Source organism: Leishmania major, chromosome 11, assembly GCF_000002725.2.
Source record: "Leishmania major strain Friedlin complete genome, chromosome 11".
In the NCBI taxonomy this organism is placed as follows: Eukaryota; Euglenozoa; class Kinetoplastea; order Trypanosomatida; family Trypanosomatidae; genus Leishmania; species Leishmania major.
Window position 1 is genome coordinate 257,447 of NC_007252.2, and position 23,529 is coordinate 280,975.

The window sequence follows — 23,529 nt, forward strand, 5'->3', positions numbered from 1 at the left end:
CCTTCTTTCTCTTTTCTTCTTTCCTCGGTATAAAGTCATCAGCGCTCACCTCGCCTCATCCACCGCCTGCACCCCTTCCGTCCGTTCTCCATCCGCGGGTGTGCGTGTCTTGTGCCGCTGTTCTTTGCTTGCACCAGCTCTGTCTCTCTGTCGGCATTTTTCACACGCTCACGGACGGTCGTGCGCACACCGACTTCACGACGCATACACTCGTGCGTGAGTTAATCTTGCCTTTACGTCTTCCTCACGTTTTTTCCCCCTTGTGTTTTCGTTTCGTCGGTTCTTGTGGTGTGGAAGAACTCCTTCGTCATTCTTGCTGCGGTCCCCACCCACCTACTGATCAGCCGCAGCGGCATCCACGACTGAGTGCACAAGATTGCCACACACACACATACCCAACCCACACTAAGCACCCCGAAAACCAGCTATGTCCCCCAGAGGCGAGCCGAATGATCTCGAACGCACCGCCGAGGATGACTTGAGCACGGAGTGTAATGTGCTGAAGCTAGACGTGACCAACCAGCGTCCGATTAGTGAGGCGCGCCGCTACGGCCTACTGACGCTCGCCTCCTTCGCCATGATCTGCGCCTCGACATCGTACGCCTTCAACCTGTTCAGCGGCAGCCTTCGCGACAAGTACAACTTCGACTCGCGCCAGATGTCCACGATCAACACCGTGGGCATGGTGTTCGCCTACTTTCTGCTGCCGTACGGCACGATATACGACTACCTCGGCCCGCTGCCGGTGTACATCCTTGCGTGCGTGCTCGCGTCGCTGGGGCTGCTGCTGATGGGCCTCACATTCCAGGGCGTGATTGCCGGCTCTGTGGTACGGTTCTGCGTGTTTAACGCGCTGCTGAGCCTTGGCAGTCAGCTGTTCGACCTTGCCACGGTGGTGACGATGCTGAGCATCTTCCCGACGCGTCGCGGGTGGGTTGTGGCGCTGCTGAAGACGCTGATGGGCCTGGGCTCTGCGATCATCGGGTCGATGCGCACGGGCTTCTTCCTGAACACGCCGGCAAACTACTTCTACTTCCTGATGGGGGTGATTCTTGTGACCGGGCTGTGCTGCATTGCGGTAATGCGGCTGCCGTCGTACCACCTGACGGGCTACCAGCAGAGCCGCCTGAGTGATGAGCAGAAGGCGGTGCGCGGTGCACGTGTCGCGGCGTACCTGACGCAGGAGCCGCCGATGTGGCGCTTCTACCTGAGCATTGCGGTGGTGCTCGTGCTTGTGGTGTATCTGCCGACGACGAGCGCGCTGGCGGCGTTCACGGAGGTCGCGAAGACGCAGCACGGCCTGCTTGCCTTTGCAATCGTGGCCGTGATCATCACGAGCTGCTTTCTGCTGATGCTGGTGCCGTGCCCGTGGCTGGATCGTCTGACGACGAAGGGGCTGAGGGATGATGAGTCGGCGGAGAGCGGCGAGGTGCTGACGGACGTCGACTACATTGCTCCGCAGTACCAGACGACCTTCCTGCAGAGCTGTTGCACGGTGAGCCTGTGGTGCATCCTCTGGACGATGTTCTGCGGGGTTGGCGCCGAGTTCGTGATCATCTTCAACGCGTCGCCCATCTTCTCTGCGCTGACGGAGACGCCGAAGCTGGACACGACGGTGTCTGCGCTGCTGACGGTGCTGAACGGCGCTGGCAGCGCGCTGGGCCGCCTGACCATGTCTGTGTTCGAGCACTACACGCAGAAGCGCAAGGCCGAGGACCGCATGCCCATCACCGTCGCCTTCTTTGTGCCGACGACGCTGATCATCCTCTCGATGGTGCTGTTCCTGGTGCTGCCGGGCCGCTCGCTGCTGGCCGCGTTTGCGCTGGCGTCTCTTGGTAACGGCTTCTGCGCCAGCGTCACCATTCTCGTCCTGCGCACCATGTACGCCAAGGACCCCGCGAGGCACTACAACTTCGGCTACAACGCGTTGTGGATCGCGGCCATCCTGCTGAACCGCTTGCTGTACGGCGAGTGGATTGCGTCTCGGGCCGACAGGCAGGGCCAGAAGGTGTGCGTTGGCCGCGAGTGCGTGATGATGCCGCTGCTCGTCATGATTGGCATGAACCTGACGGCGCTTCTCTCGGATGTGTACCTGCACATCAGCTACTCCCGCTTCTCGCGCAGGGTGCTGGCGGAGCGCCGCCGCCTGCGGGAGGGGGCCGCCGCCGCGGGCAGCTCGGAGCCGATGTGCCCGGAAAAAGGAGGTAGTCCGTGGTGAAAGAATTTACGCACAGGGTTCGGGCAGCAGCTTAGCCGACTCCCTCGACGCGCAGCAGCAGCGAAAGCGTCTCGACGAGAGTGAAGAGGTGGTTCCGCGGATAAAGGCGACTGCACTTGGGGCGGCATATGCAGCTCCATGTGGCGCACGAAGTAGTGTTAGCCGCCAATGCTTCCCGAAGCGTTCTCTTCGTCCCTCGATCGCGCCACCTCGCTGCTTTTTTTCTACTTTCGCTTCGTTTTTTTTTTCATGTTCGTGCTGCGTCGAAGCTCTTCCCGCCCACCCGCCCCCTGGCACTTCTTTGCTTTTCGCCTGAGCTCGTCGGTTGAAAGTGTCTTGACGATCGCGCCGCGGCCTCGTAGGGCTTCAACCGCCGCTCTCGGCGTCTCCGGGTGTATGCGTTTATGGGTGCTTGCCTCCGTCTCTCTGTATCTGTGCGTGTTGGCGTGTGGAGTATCTTTGTGCCTAAAGGCCTGATTGAGCGGGCGGCGTGCGATACTTTCTACACCACACCCACATACATGGAGTCGTCGATGCAACCCCTTTACAGGTGCGCAATGGCCGCCTCGATGCCCTGAGGGCGGAAAAGTGTTGCTGGAACACAGCTCGAGCGCGTGCGGAAAGGGACGAAAGGTGCGGGGCGGGCGGATGAAGAGACGGCGAGGAGCGCGCACATTTAAGCGGAACAGACACGGCCCAAAACTGTCGCGTAGCACGCGGAGGAAGTGAATGTGAGCAAGCGATAAAATGAGGACCCCCCCAAAACGAGGGAGCGAAAGCGCGCGAGGGCGAGGGCAGTGACGCAAGACAAGCACGTGCAGAAGCCGTGAATACACAAGAAGGGCGGCAAGGGCGAGCGGCGAACCTGCCTGGGCCTCCGAGCCTTTTGCATCGGCTGGTTGTTCAGCCCCACTCCTGGCCCTCTCCTTCCTTGCCTGTTGTGTGGTCCTGCCCTGAGCGCGTCTCTCTTCGCCTCTTTGGTTTTGTGTGTGCTTCTTCGTATGGGCGTATCTTCCTGTTTTTGTTTGGTTTTTGTTGTTCACTTTCTTCGCTTCCGCTCAGCTCTATGTTCGTCAAGTGTGATGGAGTACTTCATCGTTGTATGTATGCGTGTATGCGTATGCATGTGTGTATGTATATGTGTGCATATGTGCAGGTGACCGGTTTGCCAAGGAAACACGTATTCCTCTTGCTCACACCACGCCAACCAGGAAAGAGGGACCCCCCCCCACACACACATACACGCATACATACACGCGACGAAGTGAAACACCCGCGCATACAGAGGAATGAAAAGGAAAGCATTCCCTTCGTTAAGTGTTCATATATACATATATATGTGTATGTGTGTGTATATATATGCATGTATAGTCTGCCGTTGTCGGAGCTAACCAACTAAGAAGAATTTAAGCACGTCGTTTCGGTTCGATTCGCCATGTTCGCCCTTACGTGGATGGTCTACATCGTTCTTGCCTTCTCTCTCTCACACCCCTTCTCTCTTTTTGTTCTTTGGTGTGTGTGTGTGTGCATGTGTGTGTGCTGGCTCTCTCTCCCACATTACATGCGGGAGCGTTCGGCGTACGCGTAGGCTCGCACGCGTTTACATATACATAGATACATTTATGTATATATATATATGTATATATATATATATATATATGTAGCGTTGAACAACGAGAATGACGCGCACGTACGCATTGCCATCACGACCACCACCACCGCCGAAAGAAGGGGAACGCGCTTCTGTTGTGTTGCCCAATTTTTTCTTTCGTCTTTCGTTTTTTTTTTTTTGGTAAGTTTGTTTGGACTCGATTTTCGTTTTGGTCCTTGTTGTTTCGATATTTCTTCATTTTACTATTCTGTCCCTGCGTCGACTTCTCCCCCTCCCCCCTCCATCTTCCTCTCTTGTCTTGCTTCCCTTGTTGTGTCGTCATTTTTTTCTCTTCTGCGCGTCGTGCCTCCATCCATCCATCCATCCATCTCTTCTCCACTGGCGCACACAGACATACGCCCTCTTCCGTTTTCCATCCGTCGCTTCACCAACCGTCCTTGCCGTCTGTGGCATCTCAATCGCTTCTTCTTCGCGTTCCTCCGCCGCGCCCCACACGCAAACATTTAGGGTGTTCCGTCTCCGAACGGACTTTGACGGTGCTTCAAGCGAGGATGCGGAGGTAGGGTGACAGAGAAGGAACGGTGCCTTTATATAGCACTGTTGTCAGTATTGGCATTATCAGCCCCCCCCCCTCCCCTTCCTTCCTTCCCCCTGCTCAACAACAGCGAAACAAACAAACCACAAACACGAGCGAAGCTTGAGTGCAACGAGAGAGGGAGAGACCACCTTTCCTCAAAATGAGAAGCGATGCCCCCAATACGATCCTGATTGCACAATGCGCTCGTCCTGTGCTGCGATAACGTTGATGTGCTTTCCCTGTGGCGCATGCATATGCAGGAATCTTTCGTTTTATTTTCTCGTTGCGGGTCTTTCACGACTTCCCGCGCGCGCACTCTCTCTCTTTCGTGTGCTCCGTCAATCAAAGACAAATGGGAGAGGAAGAGTGCGAGGGCGAGTGAGACAAGCGAGAAGAAAAGGGCGCGTTGTGCGGAGTCAGCGGTCGGAAAGAAGGGGCGGTGATGCTCAGGCGGACGCGCACATGTACGGAGCATAGCGAAAACAAGAATCAAATGACGAAAGTGTGGGACATGGAGAGAGAGAGGGAGGGAGGGAGTGTGTGCGTGTGTGTGCGTGGCAGGTGCTGCTGCGTGAAGTTGTCGTTTGTAAATTTATGCGTGTATGACCCTTAGTCGTGACAAGACACGGAGAGCTTCAACAACCCGATCTCTGCAAGAGGCAAGAGATATTTTTGTTTTTTTTTGGTCTTGTCTTTGGTCTGTGTACCTGACCATGTCCTCTCCTCGCAGAAAGGGTGTGCTCGTTGTTTCTTTCGCTGTTCCTTTTCGCCTCTCTGTGCTGCAGTGTGCATCCTCTGTGTGCTCGTGCCCCGCTGAGCCTGTGAGGTGTCTGATTGCAAGCCGTTTCGTCCGTCTTTGAGTTTTCTCGTTTTCAAATATATTTTTTGCGGTTTGTTGTTCCTTCAGACGCCGCACTCGCTTATGGGGCCTTGACCCCCACCTCTTCCTCCCCCTCCTCTCCTTCCTGTTGTCTTGCAGCGGAAGGTACAAGACATAACATGCACACTGAGGACGCGAACGCTGTTTTGAGCAAATCAAGGAAGAGAAACAGTAGCGGAAAAAAAGGAGAGGATCAGACATGCCCAGACGAGCATGCACGCAGGCAGAGCTTCAAGATGCGTGGTGCAAGAGCAGCGGCAAAACCCCATGTGGGCGTATTGACAACAAGGCATTACCTCACATATATCACGCACACGCACCCCTCGAGAAACAAATTCCAGGAACTGGACACCGACACCGAGGACCGCAGCCTTACTACCTCCTCCTTCAAACCTCGACAGCGGTGATCCATCCAAGAAAAGTGAGGGAGTAGAGAGGGCATACCAGCGCTCTTCTTTGATTCGCCTGCGAGAAATGTGTGGCTGTGGCGACGCTGATGAGGCAGCTACAAGGACGTATCCGGCGAAGGAAAAGACAATAAAAACTGCTCGCAACAGGGTGTCTTTTTTTTTTGTTTGACCCTCCTCCCTGCACCTGCTTTCCTTCTCTCTTCACGCATCATGGCTTGACCTTGCTTCCCATTCGTTTCGCGCGCGAGCCCACTGTGTCTCTCCCTCGCAGTGCGTTTCACCGTCAGTCCTTTGTTCTTCCGTGTGCATGTTGCTGGTCCTGGCCTTGCCTGTCTGTCTGTCTCTCGCTGCGCTCGCGCGTGTGCTTCGTCGCTGCCTCCAGCATATATATGTATATGTATATATATATAAATTTATGATTTTCGTTTCCTTCTCTCTGTCGATCTTTGCCCCGCCCCTCTTCGAACACCGCCTTTGGGCATTGGCGTTTCCTCTCGTGCCGGTCACGTGGCCATCTCCCCCTCTTTTCCCCCCTTTTTCTGCCCCCTTCCTCCCCGTCACCTCATGCAAGCTCTGACCCTGAGCAGCTCTTTCCGCGTATTCCTTGTCGTGCTTTAGCGAGCGTGTATACTTTTGTGTATATATGGATACCTCTACCTATATCGATCTCTCTCTCGCTATATATATATATATATATATATATGTGTGTGTGTATAAGTGAGTGGCCATGGAGGCATATGTGCTTGCGTCTCCACGTATGCGGTACTTGTGCACGTGAGCGTGTGCTCAGGAACGAACGAGGGAGCGAGAGATGCGTTTCTTTATGTGCCTGTTTCGTTTTTTTTTTTGGTGTGCACGATGGCCACTCCATCTGCACTTCCTTCCGAAAAGCAATCATCATCATCATCATCATCACCTTTCGCTGTGTGTCCTGTGCATGTGCCCTTCTTCCCACCCTCAGTATTCCACTAGCTGCAGAAAGAAGCACAACGAAACCACCAGTCAGCCAAGTAAACCAACCAACAAGGAAAGCATGGAGGTGGACACCAGGAGCGTGTTGCCTTGCCTCCTCTACTCTCCATCGCGCGCGCGCGTCTGTCTTGCACGCCCCCTTCCCGCCTCCACTTCAGAGCCGGTGCTGCCAGCTCTATGCCTGCCTAGTTGAAATTTCGTTTCTGTCCTCCGGCAAGACGGGTGCCGGCTTCTTCCCCGTTATCGCTTCTTCACCTGGCGCGTTGGAAGGAGCGCAGCTGCTTTTCGTACCGCTTGATGTAAGCGACACCCTCCACGCCTCCCTACAGCGGATGCCGTGGTGAAAGGGTCGCATTGCTTCCTCGCGAGCATGCGACTCCACTCGACTTCGTCCTCACCTCTCGCTCTCGGTCGGCACCTCTCCATTTTGCCGTCGGTCTCTCTGCAAACGCAGGAATGCATACACTCTCTCAGTCGATGGCTTTTAAGGGAGTGTAGCACCTCTACCCCCGACGACAGCGTCGAAGAGGGTGCGTCATCCCCATCGTTTCCGCTGTCTGCTTCTCTCTTCCTCGCTTCTGCTGTGCGGTAGCGTGGTCGCAGAGACACCTCTCCCGGGGGAACAGACAAGCCAAAACAGAAAGAACACAGCTTCGGCAGCAATTGCACACAAGCACGCTGACTCCAGCTGCAGGACCGCCTCCTGTGTACCCTACACTACAACCACACACACACACACACCTGATCGTGCGCACTCATCGAGCAAACTATGCGACGTATGACCGGACAGTATTAGAACCCGCCCCCTTCCCCAGAGGGAGCGGGCGGAGGCGTCGGCGGCCGCGGATGCACGAGAGCTTTCCGAGGATGTGGCTCACTCCTGCGGTGATAGCCTCGACTCAGAGGCAAAGAAGCCGCGCATCAGAAAGATACCTGTCACGTCAAGCGCCTGAACGAGACGAAGCACTTCGTCTGCTTCACTACTGCCTCCCTCGCCATGATCTGCGCCTCGACATCGTACGCCTTCAACCTGTTCAGCGGCAGCCTTCGCGACAAGTACAACTTCGACTCGCGCCAGATGTCCACGATCAACACCGTGGGCATGGTGTTCGCCTACTTTCTGCTGCCGTACGGCACGATATACGACTACCTCGGCCCGCTGCCGGTGTACATCCTTGCGTGCGTGCTCGCGTCGCTGGGGCTGCTGCTGATGGGCCTCACATTCCAGGGCGTGATTGCCGGCTCTGTGGTACGGTTCTGCGTGTTTAACGCGCTGCTGAGCCTTGGCAGTCAGCTGTTCGACCTTGCCACGGTGGTGACGATGCTGAGCATCTTCCTGACGCGTCGCGGGTGGGTTGTGGCGCTGCTGAAGACGCTGATGGGCCTGGGCTCTGCGATCATCGGGTCGATGCGCACGGGCTTCTTCCTGAACACGCCGGCAAACTACTTCTACTTCCTGATGGGGGTGATTCTTGTGACCGGGCTGTGCTGCATTGCGGTAATGCGGCTGCCGTCGTACCACCTGACGGGCTACCAGCAGAGCCGCCTGAGTGATGAGCAGAAGGCGGTGCGCGGTGCACGTGTCGCGGCGTACCTGACGCAGGAGCCGCCGATGTGGCGCTTCTACCTGAGCATTGCGGTGGTGCTCGTGCTTGTGGTGTATCTGCCGACGACGAGCGCGCTGGCGGCGTTCACGGAGGTCGCGAAGACGCAGCACGGCCTGCTTGCCTTTGCAATCGTGGCCGTGATCATCACGAGCTGCTTTCTGCTGATGCTGGTGCCGTGCCCGTGGCTGGATCGTCTGACGACGAAGGGGCTGAGGGATGATGAGTCGGCGGAGAGCGGCGAGGTGCTGACGGACGTCGACTACATTGCTCCGCAGTACCAGACGACCTTCCTGCAGAGCTGTTGCACGGTGAGCCTGTGGTGCATCCTCTGGACGATGTTCTGCGGGGTTGGCGCCGAGTTCGTGATCATCTTCAACGCGTCGCCCATCTTCTCTGCGCTGACGGAGACGCCGAAGCTGGACACGACGGTGTCTGCGCTGCTGACGGTGCTGAACGGCGCTGGCAGCGCGCTGGGCCGCCTGACCATGTCTGTGTTCGAGCACTACACGCAGAAGCGCAAGGCCGAGGACCGCATGCCCATCACCGTCGCCTTCTTTGTGCCGACGACGCTGATCATCCTCTCGATGGTGCTGTTCCTGGTGCTGCCGGGCCGCTCGCTGCTGGCCGCGTTTGCGCTGGCGTCTCTTGGTAACGGCTTCTGCGCCAGCGTCACCATTCTCGTCCTGCGCACCATGTACGCCAAGGACCCCGCGAGGCACTACAACTTCGGCTACAACGCGTTGTGGATCGCGGCCATCCTGCTGAACCGCTTGCTGTACGGCGAGTGGATTGCGTCTCGGGCCGACAGGCAGGGCCAGAAGGTGTGCGTTGGCCGCGAGTGCGTGATGATGCCGCTGCTCGTCATGATTGGCATGAACCTGACGGCGCTTCTCTCGGATGTGTACCTGCACATCAGCTACTCCCGCTTCTCGCGCAGGGTGCTGGCGGAGCGCCGCCGCCTGCGGGAGGGGGCCGCCGCCGCGGGCAGCTCGGAGCCGATGTGCCCGGAAAAAGGAGGTAGTCCGTGGTGAAAGAATTTACGCACAGGGTTCGGGCAGCAGCTTAGCCGACTCCCTCGACGCGCAGCAGCAGCGAAAGCGTCTCGACGAGAGTGAAGAGGTGGTTCCGCGGATAAAGGCGACTGCACTTGGGGCGGCATATGCAGCTCCATGTGGCGCACGAAGTAGTGTTAGCCGCCAATGCTTCCCGAAGCGTTCTCTTCGTCCCTCGATCGCGCCACCTCGCTGCTTTTTTTCTACTTTCGCTTCGTTTTTTTTTTCATGTTCGTGCTGCGTCGAAGCTCTTCCCGCCCACCCGCCCCCTGGCACTTCTTTGCTTTTCGCCTGAGCTCGTCGGTTGAAAGTGTCTTGACGATCGCGCCGCGGCCTCGTAGGGCTTCAACCGCCGCTCTCGGCGTCTCCGGGTGTATGCGTTTATGGGTGCTTGCCTCCGTCTCTCTGTATCTGTGCGTGTTGGCGTGTGGAGTATCTTTGTGCCTAAAGGCCTGATTGAGCGGGCGGCGTGCGATACTTTCTACACCACACCCACATACATGGAGTCGTCGATGCAACCCCTTTACAGGTGCGCAATGGCCGCCTCGATGCCCTGAGGGCGGAAAAGTGTTGCTGGAACACAGCTCGAGCGCGTGCGGAAAGGGACGAAAGGTGCGGGGCGGGCGGATGAAGAGACGGCGAGGAGCGCGCACATTTAAGCGGAACAGACACGGCCCAAAACTGTCGCGTAGCACGCGGAGGAAGTGAATGTGAGCAAGCGATAAAATGAGGACCCCCCCAAAACGAGGGAGCGAAAGCGCGCGAGGGCGAGGGCAGTGACGCAAGACAAGCACGTGCAGAAGCCGTGAATACACAAGAAGGGCGGCAAGGGCGAGCGGCGAACCTGCCTGGGCCTCCGAGCCTTTTGCATCGGCTGGTTGTTCAGCCCCACTCCTGGCCCTCTCCTTCCTTGCCTGTTGTGTGGTCCTGCCCTGAGCGCGTCTCTCTTCGCCTCTTTGGTTTTGTGTGTGCTTCTTCGTATGGGCGTATCTTCCTGTTTTTGTTTGGTTTTTGTTGTTCACTTTCTTCGCTTCCGCTCAGCTCTATGTTCGTCAAGTGTGATGGAGTACTTCATCGTTGTATGTATGCGTGTATGCGTATGCATGTGTGTATGTATATGTGTGCATATGTGCAGGTGACCGGTTTGCCAAGGAAACACGTATTCCTCTTGCTCACACCACGCCAACCAGGAAAGAGGGACCCCCCCCCACACACACATACACGCATACATACACGCGACGAAGTGAAACACCCGCGCATACAGAGGAATGAAAAGGAAAGCATTCCCTTCGTTAAGTGTTCATATATACATATATATGTGTATGTGTGTGTATATATATGCATGTATAGTCTGCCGTTGTCGGAGCTAACCAACTAAGAAGAATTTAAGCACGTCGTTTCGGTTCGATTCGCCATGTTCGCCCTTACGTGGATGGTCTACATCGTTCTTGCCTTCTCTCTCTCACACCCCTTCTCTCTTTTTGTTCTTTGGTGTGTGTGTGTGTGCATGTGTGTGTGCTGGCTCTCTCTCCCACATTACATGCGGGAGCGTTCGGCGTACGCGTAGGCTCGCACGCGTTTACATATACATAGATACATTTATGTATATATATATATGTATATATATATATATATGTAGCGTTGAACAACGAGAATGACGCGCACGTACGCATTGCCATCACGACCACCACCACCGCCGAAAGAAGGGGAACGCGCTTCTGTTGTGTTGCCCAATTTTTTCTTTCGTCTTTCGTTTTTTTTTTTTTGGTAAGTTTGTTTGGACTCGATTTTCGTTTTGGTCCTTGTTGTTTCGATATTTCTTCATTTTACTATTCTGTCCCTGCGTCGACTTCTCCCCCTCCCCCCTCCATCTTCCTCTCTTGTCTTGCTTCCCTTGTTGTGTCGTCATTTTTTTCTCTTCTGCGCGTCGTGCCTCCATCCATCCATCCATCCATCTCTTCTCCACTGGCGCACACAGACATACGCCCTCTTCCGTTTTCCATCCGTCGCTTCACCAACCGTCCTTGCCGTCTGTGGCATCTCAATCGCTTCTTCTTCGCGTTCCTCCGCCGCGCCCCACACGCAAACATTTAGGGTGTTCCGTCTCCGAACGGACTTTGACGGTGCTTCAAGCGAGGATGCGGAGGTAGGGTGACAGAGAAGGAACGGTGCCTTTATATAGCACTGTTGTCAGTATTGGCATTATCAGCCCCCCCCCTCCCCTTCCTTCCTTCCCCCTGCTCAACAACAGCGAAACAAACAAACCACAAACACGAGCGAAGCTTGAGTGCAACGAGAGAGGGAGAGACCACCTTTCCTCAAAATGAGAAGCGATGCCCCCAATACGATCCTGATTGCACAATGCGCTCGTCCTGTGCTGCGATAACGTTGATGTGCTTTCCCTGTGGCGCATGCATATGCAGGAATCTTTCGTTTTATTTTCTCGTTGCGGGTCTTTCACGACTTCCCGCGCGCGCACTCTCTCTCTTTCGTGTGCTCCGTCAATCAAAGACAAATGGGAGAGGAAGAGTGCGAGGGCGAGTGAGACAAGCGAGAAGAAAAGGGCGCGTTGTGCGGAGTCAGCGGTCGGAAAGAAGGGGCGGTGATGCTCAGGCGGACGCGCACATGTACGGAGCATAGCGAAAACAAGAATCAAATGACGAAAGTGTGGGACATGGAGAGAGAGAGGGAGGGAGGGAGTGTGTGCGTGTGTGTGCGTGGCAGGTGCTGCTGCGTGAAGTTGTCGTTTGTAAATTTATGCGTGTATGACCCTTAGTCGTGACAAGACACGGAGAGCTTCAACAACCCGATCTCTGCAAGAGGCAAGAGATATTTTTGTTTTTTTTTGGTCTTGTCTTTGGTCTGTGTACCTGACCATGTCCTCTCCTCGCAGAAAGGGTGTGCTCGTTGTTTCTTTCGCTGTTCCTTTTCGCCTCTCTGTGCTGCAGTGTGCATCCTCTGTGTGCTCGTGCCCCGCTGAGCCTGTGAGGTGTCTGATTGCAAGCCGTTTCGTCCGTCTTTGAGTTTTCTCGTTTTCAAATATATTTTTTGCGGTTTGTTGTTCCTTCAGACGCCGCACTCGCTTATGGGGCCTTGACCCCCACCTCTTCCTCCCCCTCCTCTCCTTCCTGTTGTCTTGCAGCGGAAGGTACAAGACATAACATGCACACTGAGGACGCGAACGCTGTTTTGAGCAAATCAAGGAAGAGAAACAGTAGCGGAAAAAAAGGAGAGGATCAGACATGCCCAGACGAGCATGCACGCAGGCAGAGCTTCAAGATGCGTGGTGCAAGAGCAGCGGCAAAACCCCATGTGGGCGTATTGACAACAAGGCATTACCTCACATATATCACGCACACGCACCCCTCGAGAAACAAATTCCAGGAACTGGACACCGACACCGAGGACCGCAGCCTTACTACCTCCTCCTTCAAACCTCGACAGCGGTGATCCATCCAAGAAAAGTGAGGGAGTAGAGAGGGCATACCAGCGCTCTTCTTTGATTCGCCTGCGAGAAATGTGTGGCTGTGGCGACGCTGATGAGGCAGCTACAAGGACGTATCCGGCGAAGGAAAAGACAATAAAAACTGCTCGCAACAGGGTGTCTTTTTTTTTTGTTTGACCCTCCTCCCTGCACCTGCTTTCCTTCTCTCTTCACGCATCATGGCTTGACCTTGCTTCCCATTCGTTTCGCGCGCGAGCCCACTGTGTCTCTCCCTCGCAGTGCGTTTCACCGTCAGTCCTTTGTTCTTCCGTGTGCATGTTGCTGGTCCTGGCCTTGCCTGTCTGTCTGTCTCTCGCTGCGCTCGCGCGTGTGCTTCGTCGCTGCCTCCAGCATATATATGTATATGTATATATATATAAATTTATGATTTTCGTTTCCTTCTCTCTGTCGATCTTTGCCCCGCCCCTCTTCGAACACCGCCTTTGGGCATTGGCGTTTCCTCTCGTGCCGGTCACGTGGCCATCTCCCCCTCTTTTCCCCCCTTTTTCTGCCCCCTTCCTCCCCGTCACCTCATGCAAGCTCTGACCCTGAGCAGCTCTTTCCGCGTATTCCTTGTCGTGCTTTAGCGAGCGTGTATACTTTTGTGTATATATGGATACCTCTACCTATATCGATCTCTCTCTCGCTATATATATATATATATATATATGTGTGTGTGTATAAGTGAGTGGCCATGGAGGCATATGTGCTTGCGTCTCCACGTATGCGGTACTTGTGCACGTGAGCGTGTGCTCAGGAACGAACGAGGGAGCGAGAGATGCGTTTCTTTATGTGCCTGTTTCGTTTTTTTTTTTGGTGTGCACGATGGCCACTCCATCTGCACTTCCTTCCGAAAAGCAATCATCATCATCATCATCATCACCTTTCGCTGTGTGTCCTGTGCATGTGCCCTTCTTCCCACCCTCAGTATTCCACTAGCTGCAGAAAGAAGCACAACGAAACCACCAGTCAGCCAAGTAAACCAACCAACAAGGAAAGCATGGAGGTGGACACCAGGAGCGTGTTGCCTTGCCTCCTCTACTCTCCATCGCGCGCGCGCGTCTGTCTTGCACGCCCCCTTCCCGCCTCCACTTCAGAGCCGGTGCTGCCAGCTCTATGCCTGCCTAGTTGAAATTTCGTTTCTGTCCTCCGGCAAGACGGGTGCCGGCTTCTTCCCCGTTATCGCTTCTTCACCTGGCGCGTTGGAAGGAGCGCAGCTGCTTTTCGTACCGCTTGATGTAAGCGACACCCTCCACGCCTCCCTACAGCGGATGCCGTGGTGAAAGGGTCGCATTGCTTCCTCGCGAGCATGCGACTCCACTCGACTTCGTCCTCACCTCTCGCTCTCGGTCGGCACCTCTCCATTTTGCCGTCGGTCTCTCTGCAAACGCAGGAATGCATACACTCTCTCAGTCGATGGCTTTTAAGGGAGTGTAGCACCTCTACCCCCGACGACAGCGTCGAAGAGGGTGCGTCATCCCCATCGTTTCCGCTGTCTGCTTCTCTCTTCCTCGCTTCTGCTGTGCGGTAGCGTGGTCGCAGAGACACCTCTCCCGGGGGAACAGACAAGCCAAAACAGAAAGAACACAGCTTCGGCAGCAATTGCACACAAGCACGCTGACTCCAGCTGCAGGACCGCCTCCTGTGTACCCTACACTACAACCACACACACACACACACCTGATCGTGCGCACTCATCGAGCAAACTATGCGACGTATGACCGGACAGTATTAGAACCCGCCCCCTTCCCCAGAGGGAGCGGGCGGAGGCGTCGGCGGCCGCGGATGCACGAGAGCTTTCCGAGGATGTGGCTCACTCCTGCGGTGATAGCCTCGACTCAGAGGCAAAGAAGCCGCGCATCAGAAAGATACCTGTCACGTCAAGCGCCTGAACGAGACGAAGCACTTCGTCTGCTTCACTACTGCCTCCCTCGCCATGATCTGCGCCTCGACATCGTACGCCTTCAACCTGTTCAGCGGCAGCCTTCGCGACAAGTACAACTTCGACTCGCGCCAGATGTCCACGATCAACACCGTGGGCATGGTGTTCGCCTACTTTCTGCTGCCGTACGGCACGATATACGACTACCTCGGCCCGCTGCCGGTGTACATCCTTGCGTGCGTGCTCGCGTCGCTGGGGCTGCTGCTGATGGGCCTCACATTCCAGGGCGTGATTGCCGGCTCTGTGGTACGGTTCTGCGTGTTTAACGCGCTGCTGAGCCTTGTCAGTCAGCTGTTCGACCTTGCCACGGTGGTGACGATGCTGAGCATCTTCCNGACGCGTCGCGGGTGGGTTGTGGCGCTGCTGAAGACGCTGATGGGCCTGGGCTCTGCGATCATCGGGTCGATGCGCACGGGCTTCTTCCTGAACACGCCGGCAAACTACTTCTACTTCCTGATGGGGGTGATTCTTGTGACCGGGCTGTGCTGCATTGCGGTAATGCGGCTGCCGTCGTACCACCTGACGGGCTACCAGCAGAGCCGCCTGAGTGATGAGCAGAAGGCGGTGCGCGGTGCACGTGTCGCGGCGTACCTGACGCAGGAGCCGCCGATGTGGCGCTTCTACCTGAGCATTGCGGTGGTGCTCGTGCTTGTGGTGTATCTGCCGACGACGAGCGCGCTGGCGGCGTTCACGGAGGTCGCGAAGACGCAGCACGGCCTGCTTGCCTTTGCAATCGTGGCCGTGATCATCACGAGCTGCTTTCTGCTGATGCTGGTGCCGTGCCCGTGGCTGGATCGTCTGACGACGAAGGGGCTGAGGGATGATGAGTCGGCGGAGAGCGGCGAGGTGCTGACGGACGTCGACTACATTGCTCCGCAGTACCAGACGACCTTCCTGCAGAGCTGTTGCACGGTGAGCCTGTGGTGCATCCTCTGGACGATGTTCTGCGGGGTTGGCGCCGAGTTCGTGATCATCTTCAACGCGTCGCCCATCTTCTCTGCGCTGACGGAGACGCCGAAGCTGGACACGACGGTGTCTGCGCTGCTGACGGTGCTGAACGGCGCTGGCAGCGCGCTGGGCCGCCTGACCATGTCTGTGTTCGAGCACTACACGCAGAAGCGCAAGGCCGAGGACCGCATGCCCATCACCGTCGCCTTCTTTGTGCCGACGACGCTGATCATCCTCTCGATGGTGCTGTTCCTGGTGCTGCCGGGCCGCTCGCTGCTGGCCGCGTTTGCGCTGGCGTCTCTTGGTAACGGCTTCTGCGCCAGCGTCACCATTCTCGTCCTGCGCACCATGTACGCCAAGGACCCCGCGAGGCACTACAACTTCGGCTACAACGCGTTGTGGATCGCGGCCATCCTGCTGAACCGCTTGCTGTACGGCGAGTGGATTGCGTCTCGGGCCGACAGGCAGGGCCAGAAGGTGTGCGTTGGCCGCGAGTGCGTGATGATGCCGCTGCTCGTCATGATTGGCATGAACCTGACGGCGCTTCTCTCGGATGTGTACCTGCACATCAGCTACTCCCGCTTCTCGCGCAGGGTGCTGGCGGAGCGCCGCCGCCTGCGGGAGGGGGCCGCCGCCGCGGGCAGCTCGGAGCCGATGTGCCCGGAAAAAGGAGGTAGTCCGTGGTGAAAGAATTTACGCACAGGGTTCGGGCAGCAGCTTAGCCGACTCCCTCGACGCGCAGCAGCAGCGAAAGCGTCTCGACGAGAGTGAAGAGGTGGTTCCGCGGATAAAGGCGACTGCACTTGGGGCGGCATATGCAGCTCCATGTGGCGCACGAAGTAGTGTTAGCCGCCAATGCTTCCCGAAGCGTTCTCTTCGTCCCTCGATCGCGCCACCTCGCTGCTTTTTTTCTACTTTCGCTTCGTTTTTTTTTTCATGTTCGTGCTGCGTCGAAGCTCTTCCCGCCCACCCGCCCCCTGGCACTTCTTTGCTTTTCGCCTGAGCTCGTCGGTTGAAAGTGTCTTGACGATCGCGCCGCGGCCTCGTAGGGCTTCAACCGCCGCTCTCGGCGTCTCCGGGTGTATGCGTTTATGGGTGCTTGCCTCCGTCTCTCTGTATCTGTGCGTGTTGGCGTGTGGAGTATCTTTGTGCCTAAAGGCCTGATTGAGCGGGCGGCGTGCGATACTTTCTACACCACACCCACATACATGGAGTCGTCGATGCAACCCCTTTACAGGTGCGCAATGGCCGCCTCGATGCCCTGAGGGCGGAAAAGTGTTGCTGGAACACAGCTCGAGCGCGTGCGGAAAGGGACGAAAGGTGCGGGGCGGGCGGATGAAGAGACGGCGAGGAGCGCGCACATTTAAGCGGAACAGACACGGCCCAAAACTGTCGCGTAGCACGCGGAGGAAGTGAATGTGAGCAAGCGATAAAATGAGGACCCCCCCAAAACGAGGGAGCGAAAGCGCGCGAGGGCGAGGGCAGTGACGCAAGACAAGCACGTGCAGAAGCCGTGAATACACAAGAAGGGCGGCAAGGGCGAGCGGCGAACCTGCCTGGGCCTCCGAGCCTTTTGCATCGGCTGGTTGTTCAGCCCCACTCCTGGCCCTCTCCTTCCTTGCCTGTTGTGTGGTCCTGCCCTGAGCGCGTCTCTCTTCGCCTCTTTGGTTTTGTGTGTGCTTCTTCGTATGGGCGTATCTTCCTGTTTTTGTTTGGTTTTTGTTGTTCACTTTCTTCGCTTCCGCTCAGCTCTATGTTCGTCAAGTGTGATGGAGTACTTCATCGTTGTATGTATGCGTGTATGCGTATGCATGTGTGTATGTATATGTGTGCATATGTGCAGGTGACCGGTTTGCCAAGGAAACACGTATTCCTCTTGCTCACACCACGCCAACCAGGAAAGAGGGACCCCCCCCCACACACACATACACGCATACATACACGCGACGAAGTGAAACACCCGCGCATACAGAGGAATGAAAAGGAAAGCATTCCCTTCGTTAAGTGTTCATATATACATATATATGTGTATGTGTGTGTATATATATGCATGTATAGTCTGCCGTTGTCGGAGCTAACCAACTAAGAAGAATTTAAGCACGTCGTTTCGGTTCGATTCGCCATGTTCGCCCTTACGTGGATGGTCTACATCGTTCTTGCCTTCTCTCTCTCACACCCCTTCTCTCTTTTTGTTCTTTGGTGTGTGTGTGTGTGCATGTGTGTGTGCTGGCTCTCTCTCCCACATTACATGCGGGAGCGTTCGGCGTACGCGTAGGCTCGCACGCGTTTACATATACATAGATACATTTATGTATATATATATATGTATATATATATATATATGTAGCGTTGAACAACGAGAATGACGCGCACGTACGCATTGCCATCACGACCACCACCACCGCCGAAAGAAGGGGAACGCGCTTCTGTTGTGTTGCCCAATTTTTTCTTTCGTCTTTCGTTTTTTTTTTTTTGGTAAGTTTGTTTGGACTCGATTTTCGTTTTGGTCCTTGTTGTTTCGATATTTCTTCATTTTACTATTCTGTCCCTGCGTCGACTTCTCCCCCTCCCCCCTCCATCTTCCTCTCTTGTCTTGCTTCCCTTGTTGTGTCGTCATTTTTTTCTCTTCTGCGCGTCGTGCCTCCATCCATCCATCCATCCATCTCTTCTCCACTGGCGCACACAGACATACGCCCTCTTCCGTTTTCCATCCGTCGCTTCACCAACCGTCCTTGCCGTCTGTGGCATCTCAATCGCTTCTTCTTCGCGTTCCTCCGCCGCGCCCCACACGCAAACATTTAGGGTGTTCCGTCTCCGAACGGACTTTGACGGTGCTTCAAGCGAGGATGCGGAGGTAGGGTGACAGAGAAGGAACGGTGCCTTTATATAGCACTGTTGTCAGTATTGGCATTATCAGCCCCCCCCCCTCCCCTTCCTTCCTTCCCCCTGCTCAACAACAGCGAAACAAACAAACCACAAACACGAGCGAAGCTTGAGTGCAACGAGAGAGGGAGAGACCACCTTTCCTCAAAATGAGAAGCGATGCCCCCAATACGATCCTGATTGCACAATGCGCTCGTCCTGTGCTGCGATAACGTTGATGTGCTTTCCCTGTGGCGCATGCATATGCAGGAATCTTTCGTTTTATTTTCTCGTTGCGGGTCTTTCACGACTTCCCGCGCGCGCACTCTCTCTCTTTCGTGTGCTCCGTCAATCAAAGACAAATGGGAGAGGAAGAGTGCGAGGGCGAGTGAGACAAGCGAGAAGAAAAGGGCGCGTTGTGCGGAGTCAGCGGTCGGAAAGAAGGGGCGGTGATGCTCAGGCGGACGCGCACATGTACGGAGCATAGCGAAAACAAGAATCAAATGACGAAAGTGTGGGACATGGAGAGAGAGAGGGAGGGAGGGAGTGTGTGCGTGTGTGTGCGTGGCAGGTGCTGCTGCGTGAAGTTGTCGTTTGTAAATTTATGCGTGTATGACCCTTAGTCGTGACAAGACACGGAGAGCTTCAACAACCCGATCTCTGCAAGAGGCAAGAGATATTTTTGTTTTTTTTTGGTCTTGTCTTTGGTCTGTGTACCTGACCATGTCCTCTCCTCGCAGAAAGGGTGTGCTCGTTGTTTCTTTCGCTGTTCCTTTTCGCCTCTCTGTGCTGCAGTGTGCATCCTCTGTGTGCTCGTGCCCCGCTGAGCCTGTGAGGTGTCTGATTGCAAGCCGTTTCGTCCGTCTTTGAGTTTTCTCGTTTTCAAATATATTTTTTGCGGTTTGTTGTTCCTTCAGACGCCGCACTCGCTTATGGGGCCTTGACCCCCACCTCTTCCTCCCCCTCCTCTCCTTCCTGTTGTCTTGCAGCGGAAGGTACAAGACATAACATGCACACTGAGGACGCGAACGCTGTTTTGAGCAAATCAAGGAAGAGAAACAGTAGCGGAAAAAAAGGAGAGGATCAGACATGCCCAGACGAGCATGCACGCAGGCAGAGCTTCAAGATGCGTGGTGCAAGAGCAGCGGCAAAACCCCATGTGGGCGTATTGACAACAAGGCATTACCTCACATATATCACGCACACGCACCCCTCGAGAAACAAATTCCAGGAACTGGACACCGACACCGAGGACCGCAGCCTTACTACCTCCTCCTTCAAACCTCGACAGCGGTGATCCATCCAAGAAAAGTGAGGGAGTAGAGAGGGCATACCAGCGCTCTTCTTTGATTCGCCTGCGAGAAATGTGTGGCTGTGGCGACGCTGATGAGGCAGCTACAAGGACGTATCCGGCGAAGGAAAAGACAATAAAAACTGCTCGCAACAGGGTGTCTTTTTTTTTTGTTTGACCCTCCTCCCTGCACCTGCTTTCCTTCTCTCTTCACGCATCATGGCTTGACCTTGCTTCCCATTCGTTTCGCGCGCGAGCCCACTGTGTCTCTCCCTCGCAGTGCGTTTCACCGTCAGTCCTTTGTTCTTCCGTGTGCATGTTGCTGGTCCTGGCCTTGCCTGTCTGTCTGTCTCTCGCTGCGCTCGCGCGTGTGCTTCGTCGCTGCCTCCAGCATATATATGTATATGTATATATATATAAATTTATGATTTTCGTTTCCTTCTCTCTGTCGATCTTTGCCCCGCCCCTCTTCGAACACCGCCTTTGGGCATTGGCGTTTCCTCTCGTGCCGGTCACGTGGCCATCTCCCCCTCTTTTCCCCCCTTTTTCTGCCCCCTTCCTCCCCGTCACCTCATGCAAGCTCTGACCCTGAGCAGCTCTTTCCGCGTATTCCTTGTCGTGCTTTAGCGAGCGTGTATACTTTTGTGTATATATGGATACCTCTACCTATATCGATCTCTCTCTCGCTATATATATATATATATATATGTGTGTGTGTATAAGTGAGTGGCCATGGAGGCATATGTGCTTGCGTCTCCACGTATGCGGTACTTGTGCACGTGAGCGTGTGCTCAGGAACGAACGAGGGAGCGAGAGATGCGTTTCTTTATGTGCCTGTTTCGTTTTTTTTTTTGGTGTGCACGATGGCCACTCCATCTGCACTTCCTTCCGAAAAGCAATCATCATCATCATCATCATCACCTTTCGCTGTGTGTCCTGTGCATGTGCCCTTCTTCCCACCCTCAGTATTCCACTAGCTGCAGAAAGAAGCACAACGAAACCACCAGTCAGCCAAGTAAACCAACCAACAAGGAAAGCATGGAGGTGGACACCAGGAGCGTGTTGCCTTGCCTCCTCTACTCTCCATCGCGCGCGCGCGTCTGTCTTGCACGCCCCCTTCCCGCCTCCACTTCAGAGCCGGTGCTGCCAGCTCTATGCCTGCCTAGTTGAAATTTCGTTTCTGTCCTCCGGCAAGACGGGTGCCGGCTTCTTCCCCGTTATCGCTTCTTCACCTGGCGCGTTGGAAGGAGCGCAGCTGCTTTTCGTACCGCTTGATGTAAGCGACACCCTCCACGCCTCCCTACAGCGGATGCCGTGGTGAAAGGGTCGCATTGCTTCCTCGCGAGCATGCGACTCCACTCGACTTCGTCCTCACCTCTCGCTCTCGGTCGGCACCTCTCCATTTTGCCGTCGGTCTCTCTGCAAACGCAGGAATGCATACACTCTCTCAGTCGATGGCTTTTAAGGGAGTGTAGCACCTCTACCCCCGACGACAGCGTCGAAGAGGGTGCGTCATCCCCATCGTTTCCGCTGTCTGCTTCTCTCTTCCTCGCTTCTGCTGTGCGGTAGCGTGGTCGCAGAGACACCTCTCCCGGGGGAACAGACAAGCCAAAACAGAAAGAACACAGCTTCGGCAGCAATTGCACACAAGCACGCTGACTCCAGCTGCAGGACCGCCTCCTGTGTACCCTACACTACAACCACACACACACACACACCTGATCGTGCGCACTCATCGAGCAAACTATGCGACGTATGACCGGACAGTATTAGAACCCGCCCCCTTCCCCAGAGGGAGCGGGCGGAGGCGTCGGCGGCCGCGGATGCACGAGAGCTTTCCGAGGATGTGGCTCACTCCTGCGGTGATAGCCTCGACTCAGAGGCAAAGAAGCCGCGCATCAGAAAGATACCTGTCACGTCAAGCGCCTGAACGAGACGAAGCACTTCGTCTGCTTCACTACTGCCTCCCTCGCCATGATCTGCGCCTCGACATCGTACGCCTTCAACCTGTTCAGCGGCAGCCTTCGCGACAAGTACAACTTCGACTCGCGCCAGATGTCCACGATCAACACCGTGGGCATGGTGTTCGCCTACTTTCTGCTGCCGTACGGCACGATATACGACTACCTCGGCCCGCTGCCGGTGTACATCCTTGCGTGCGTGCTCGCGTCGCTGGGGCTGCTGCTGATGGGCCTCACATTCCAGGGCGTGATTGCCGGCTCTGTGGTACGGTTCTGCGTGTTTAACGCGCTGCTGAGCCTTGTCAGTCAGCTGTTCGACCTTGCCACGGTGGTGACGATGCTGAGCATCTTCCTGACGCGTCGCGGGTGGGTTGTGGCGCTGCTGAAGACGCTGATGGGCCTGGGCTCTGCGATCATCGGGTCGATGCGCACGGGCTTCTTCCTGAACACGCCGGCAAACTACTTCTACTTCCTGATGGGGGTGATTCTTGTGACCGGGCTGTGCTGCATTGCGGTAATGCGGCTGCCGTCGTACCACCTGACGGGCTACCAGCAGAGCCGCCTGAGTGATGAGCAGAAGGCGGTGCGCGGTGCACGTGTCGCGGCGTACCTGACGCAGGAGCCGCCGATGTGGCGCTTCTACCTGAGCATTGCGGTGGTGCTCGTGCTTGTGGTGTATCTGCCGACGACGAGCGCGCTGGCGGCGTTCACGGAGGTCGCGAAGACGCAGCACGGCCTGCTTGCCTTTGCAATCGTGGCCGTGATCATCACGAGCTGCTTTCTGCTGATGCTGGTGCCGTGCCCGTGGCTGGATCGTCTGACGACGAAGGGGCTGAGGGATGATGAGTCGGCGGAGAGCGGCGAGGTGCTGACGGACGTCGACTACATTGCTCCGCAGTACCAGACGACCTTCCTGCAGAGCTGTTGCACGGTGAGCCTGTGGTGCATCCTCTGGACGATGTTCTGCGGGGTTGGCGCCGAGTTCGTGATCATCTTCAACGCGTCGCCCATCTTCTCTGCGCTGACGGAGACGCCGAAGCTGGACACGACGGTGTCTGCGCTGCTGACGGTGCTGAACGGCGCTGGCAGCGCGCTGGGCCGCCTGACCATGTCTGTGTTCGAGCACTACACGCAGAAGCGCAAGGCCGAGGACCGCATGCCCATCACCGTCGCCTTCTTTGTGCCGACGACGCTGATCATCCTCTCGATGGTGCTGTTCCTGGTGCTGCCGGGCCGCTCGCTGCTGGCCGCGTTTGCGCTGGCGTCTCTTGGTAACGGCTTCTGCGCCAGCGTCACCATTCTCGTCCTGCGCACCATGTACGCCAAGGACCCCGCGAGGCACTACAACTTCGGCTACAACGCGTTGTGGATCGCGGCCATCCTGCTGAACCGCTTGCTGTACGGCGAGTGGATTGCGTCTCGGGCCGACAGGCAGGGCCAGAAGGTGTGCGTTGGCCGCGAGTGCGTGATGATGCCGCTGCTCGTCATGATTGGCATGAACCTGACGGCGCTTCTCTCGGATGTGTACCTGCACATCAGCTACTCCCGCTTCTCGCGCAGGGTGCTGGCGGAGCGCCGCCGCCTGCGGGAGGGGGCCGCCGCCGCGGGCAGCTCGGAGCCGATGTGCCCGGAAAAGGGCGGAGCGGGCAGCGCAGGAGAGCGCATCGAAAGGGGAGTAAGCGAACAGACAGGGGGACATGAGCGATGATGTGT

The 23,529-nt window shown here is 56.1% G+C and overlaps 4 protein-coding genes across 4 annotated transcripts; all 4 read left to right on the top strand.

The window, feature by feature from the left end:
• Positions 1–577: 577 nt before the first annotated feature.
• On the top strand, positions 578–2,218 carry LMJF_11_0670 (conserved hypothetical protein in leishmania; the record flags this gene model as incomplete). The annotated part of the gene is made up of 1 exon (XM_001681483.1): positions 578–2,218. One exon carries the CDS (start codon positions 578–580, stop codon positions 2,216–2,218), a length of 1,641 nt encoding a protein of 546 aa, XP_001681535.1.
• A 5,448-nt stretch (positions 2,219–7,666) lies between these two features.
• Positions 7,667–9,307, top strand: LMJF_11_0673 (conserved hypothetical protein in leishmania; the record flags this gene model as incomplete). The annotated part of the gene is made up of 1 exon (XM_001681484.1): positions 7,667–9,307. One exon carries the CDS (start codon positions 7,667–7,669, stop codon positions 9,305–9,307), a length of 1,641 nt encoding a protein of 546 aa, XP_001681536.1.
• Positions 9,308–14,748: 5,441 nt separating this feature from the next.
• On the top strand, positions 14,749–16,389 carry LMJF_11_0675 (conserved hypothetical protein in leishmania; the record flags this gene model as incomplete). Its single annotated transcript, XM_001681485.1, has 1 exon — positions 14,749–16,389. The coding sequence occupies one exon, from the start codon at positions 14,749–14,751 to the stop codon at positions 16,387–16,389; it is 1,641 nt and encodes a 546-aa protein (XP_001681537.1).
• Positions 16,390–21,910: 5,521 nt separating this feature from the next.
• LMJF_11_0680 (conserved hypothetical protein in leishmania) lies at positions 21,911–23,524 on the top strand (the record flags this gene model as incomplete). Its single annotated transcript, XM_001681486.1, has 1 exon — positions 21,911–23,524. The coding sequence occupies one exon, from the start codon at positions 21,911–21,913 to the stop codon at positions 23,522–23,524; it is 1,614 nt and encodes a 537-aa protein (XP_001681538.1).
• Between the last annotated feature and the right edge of the window lie 5 nt (positions 23,525–23,529).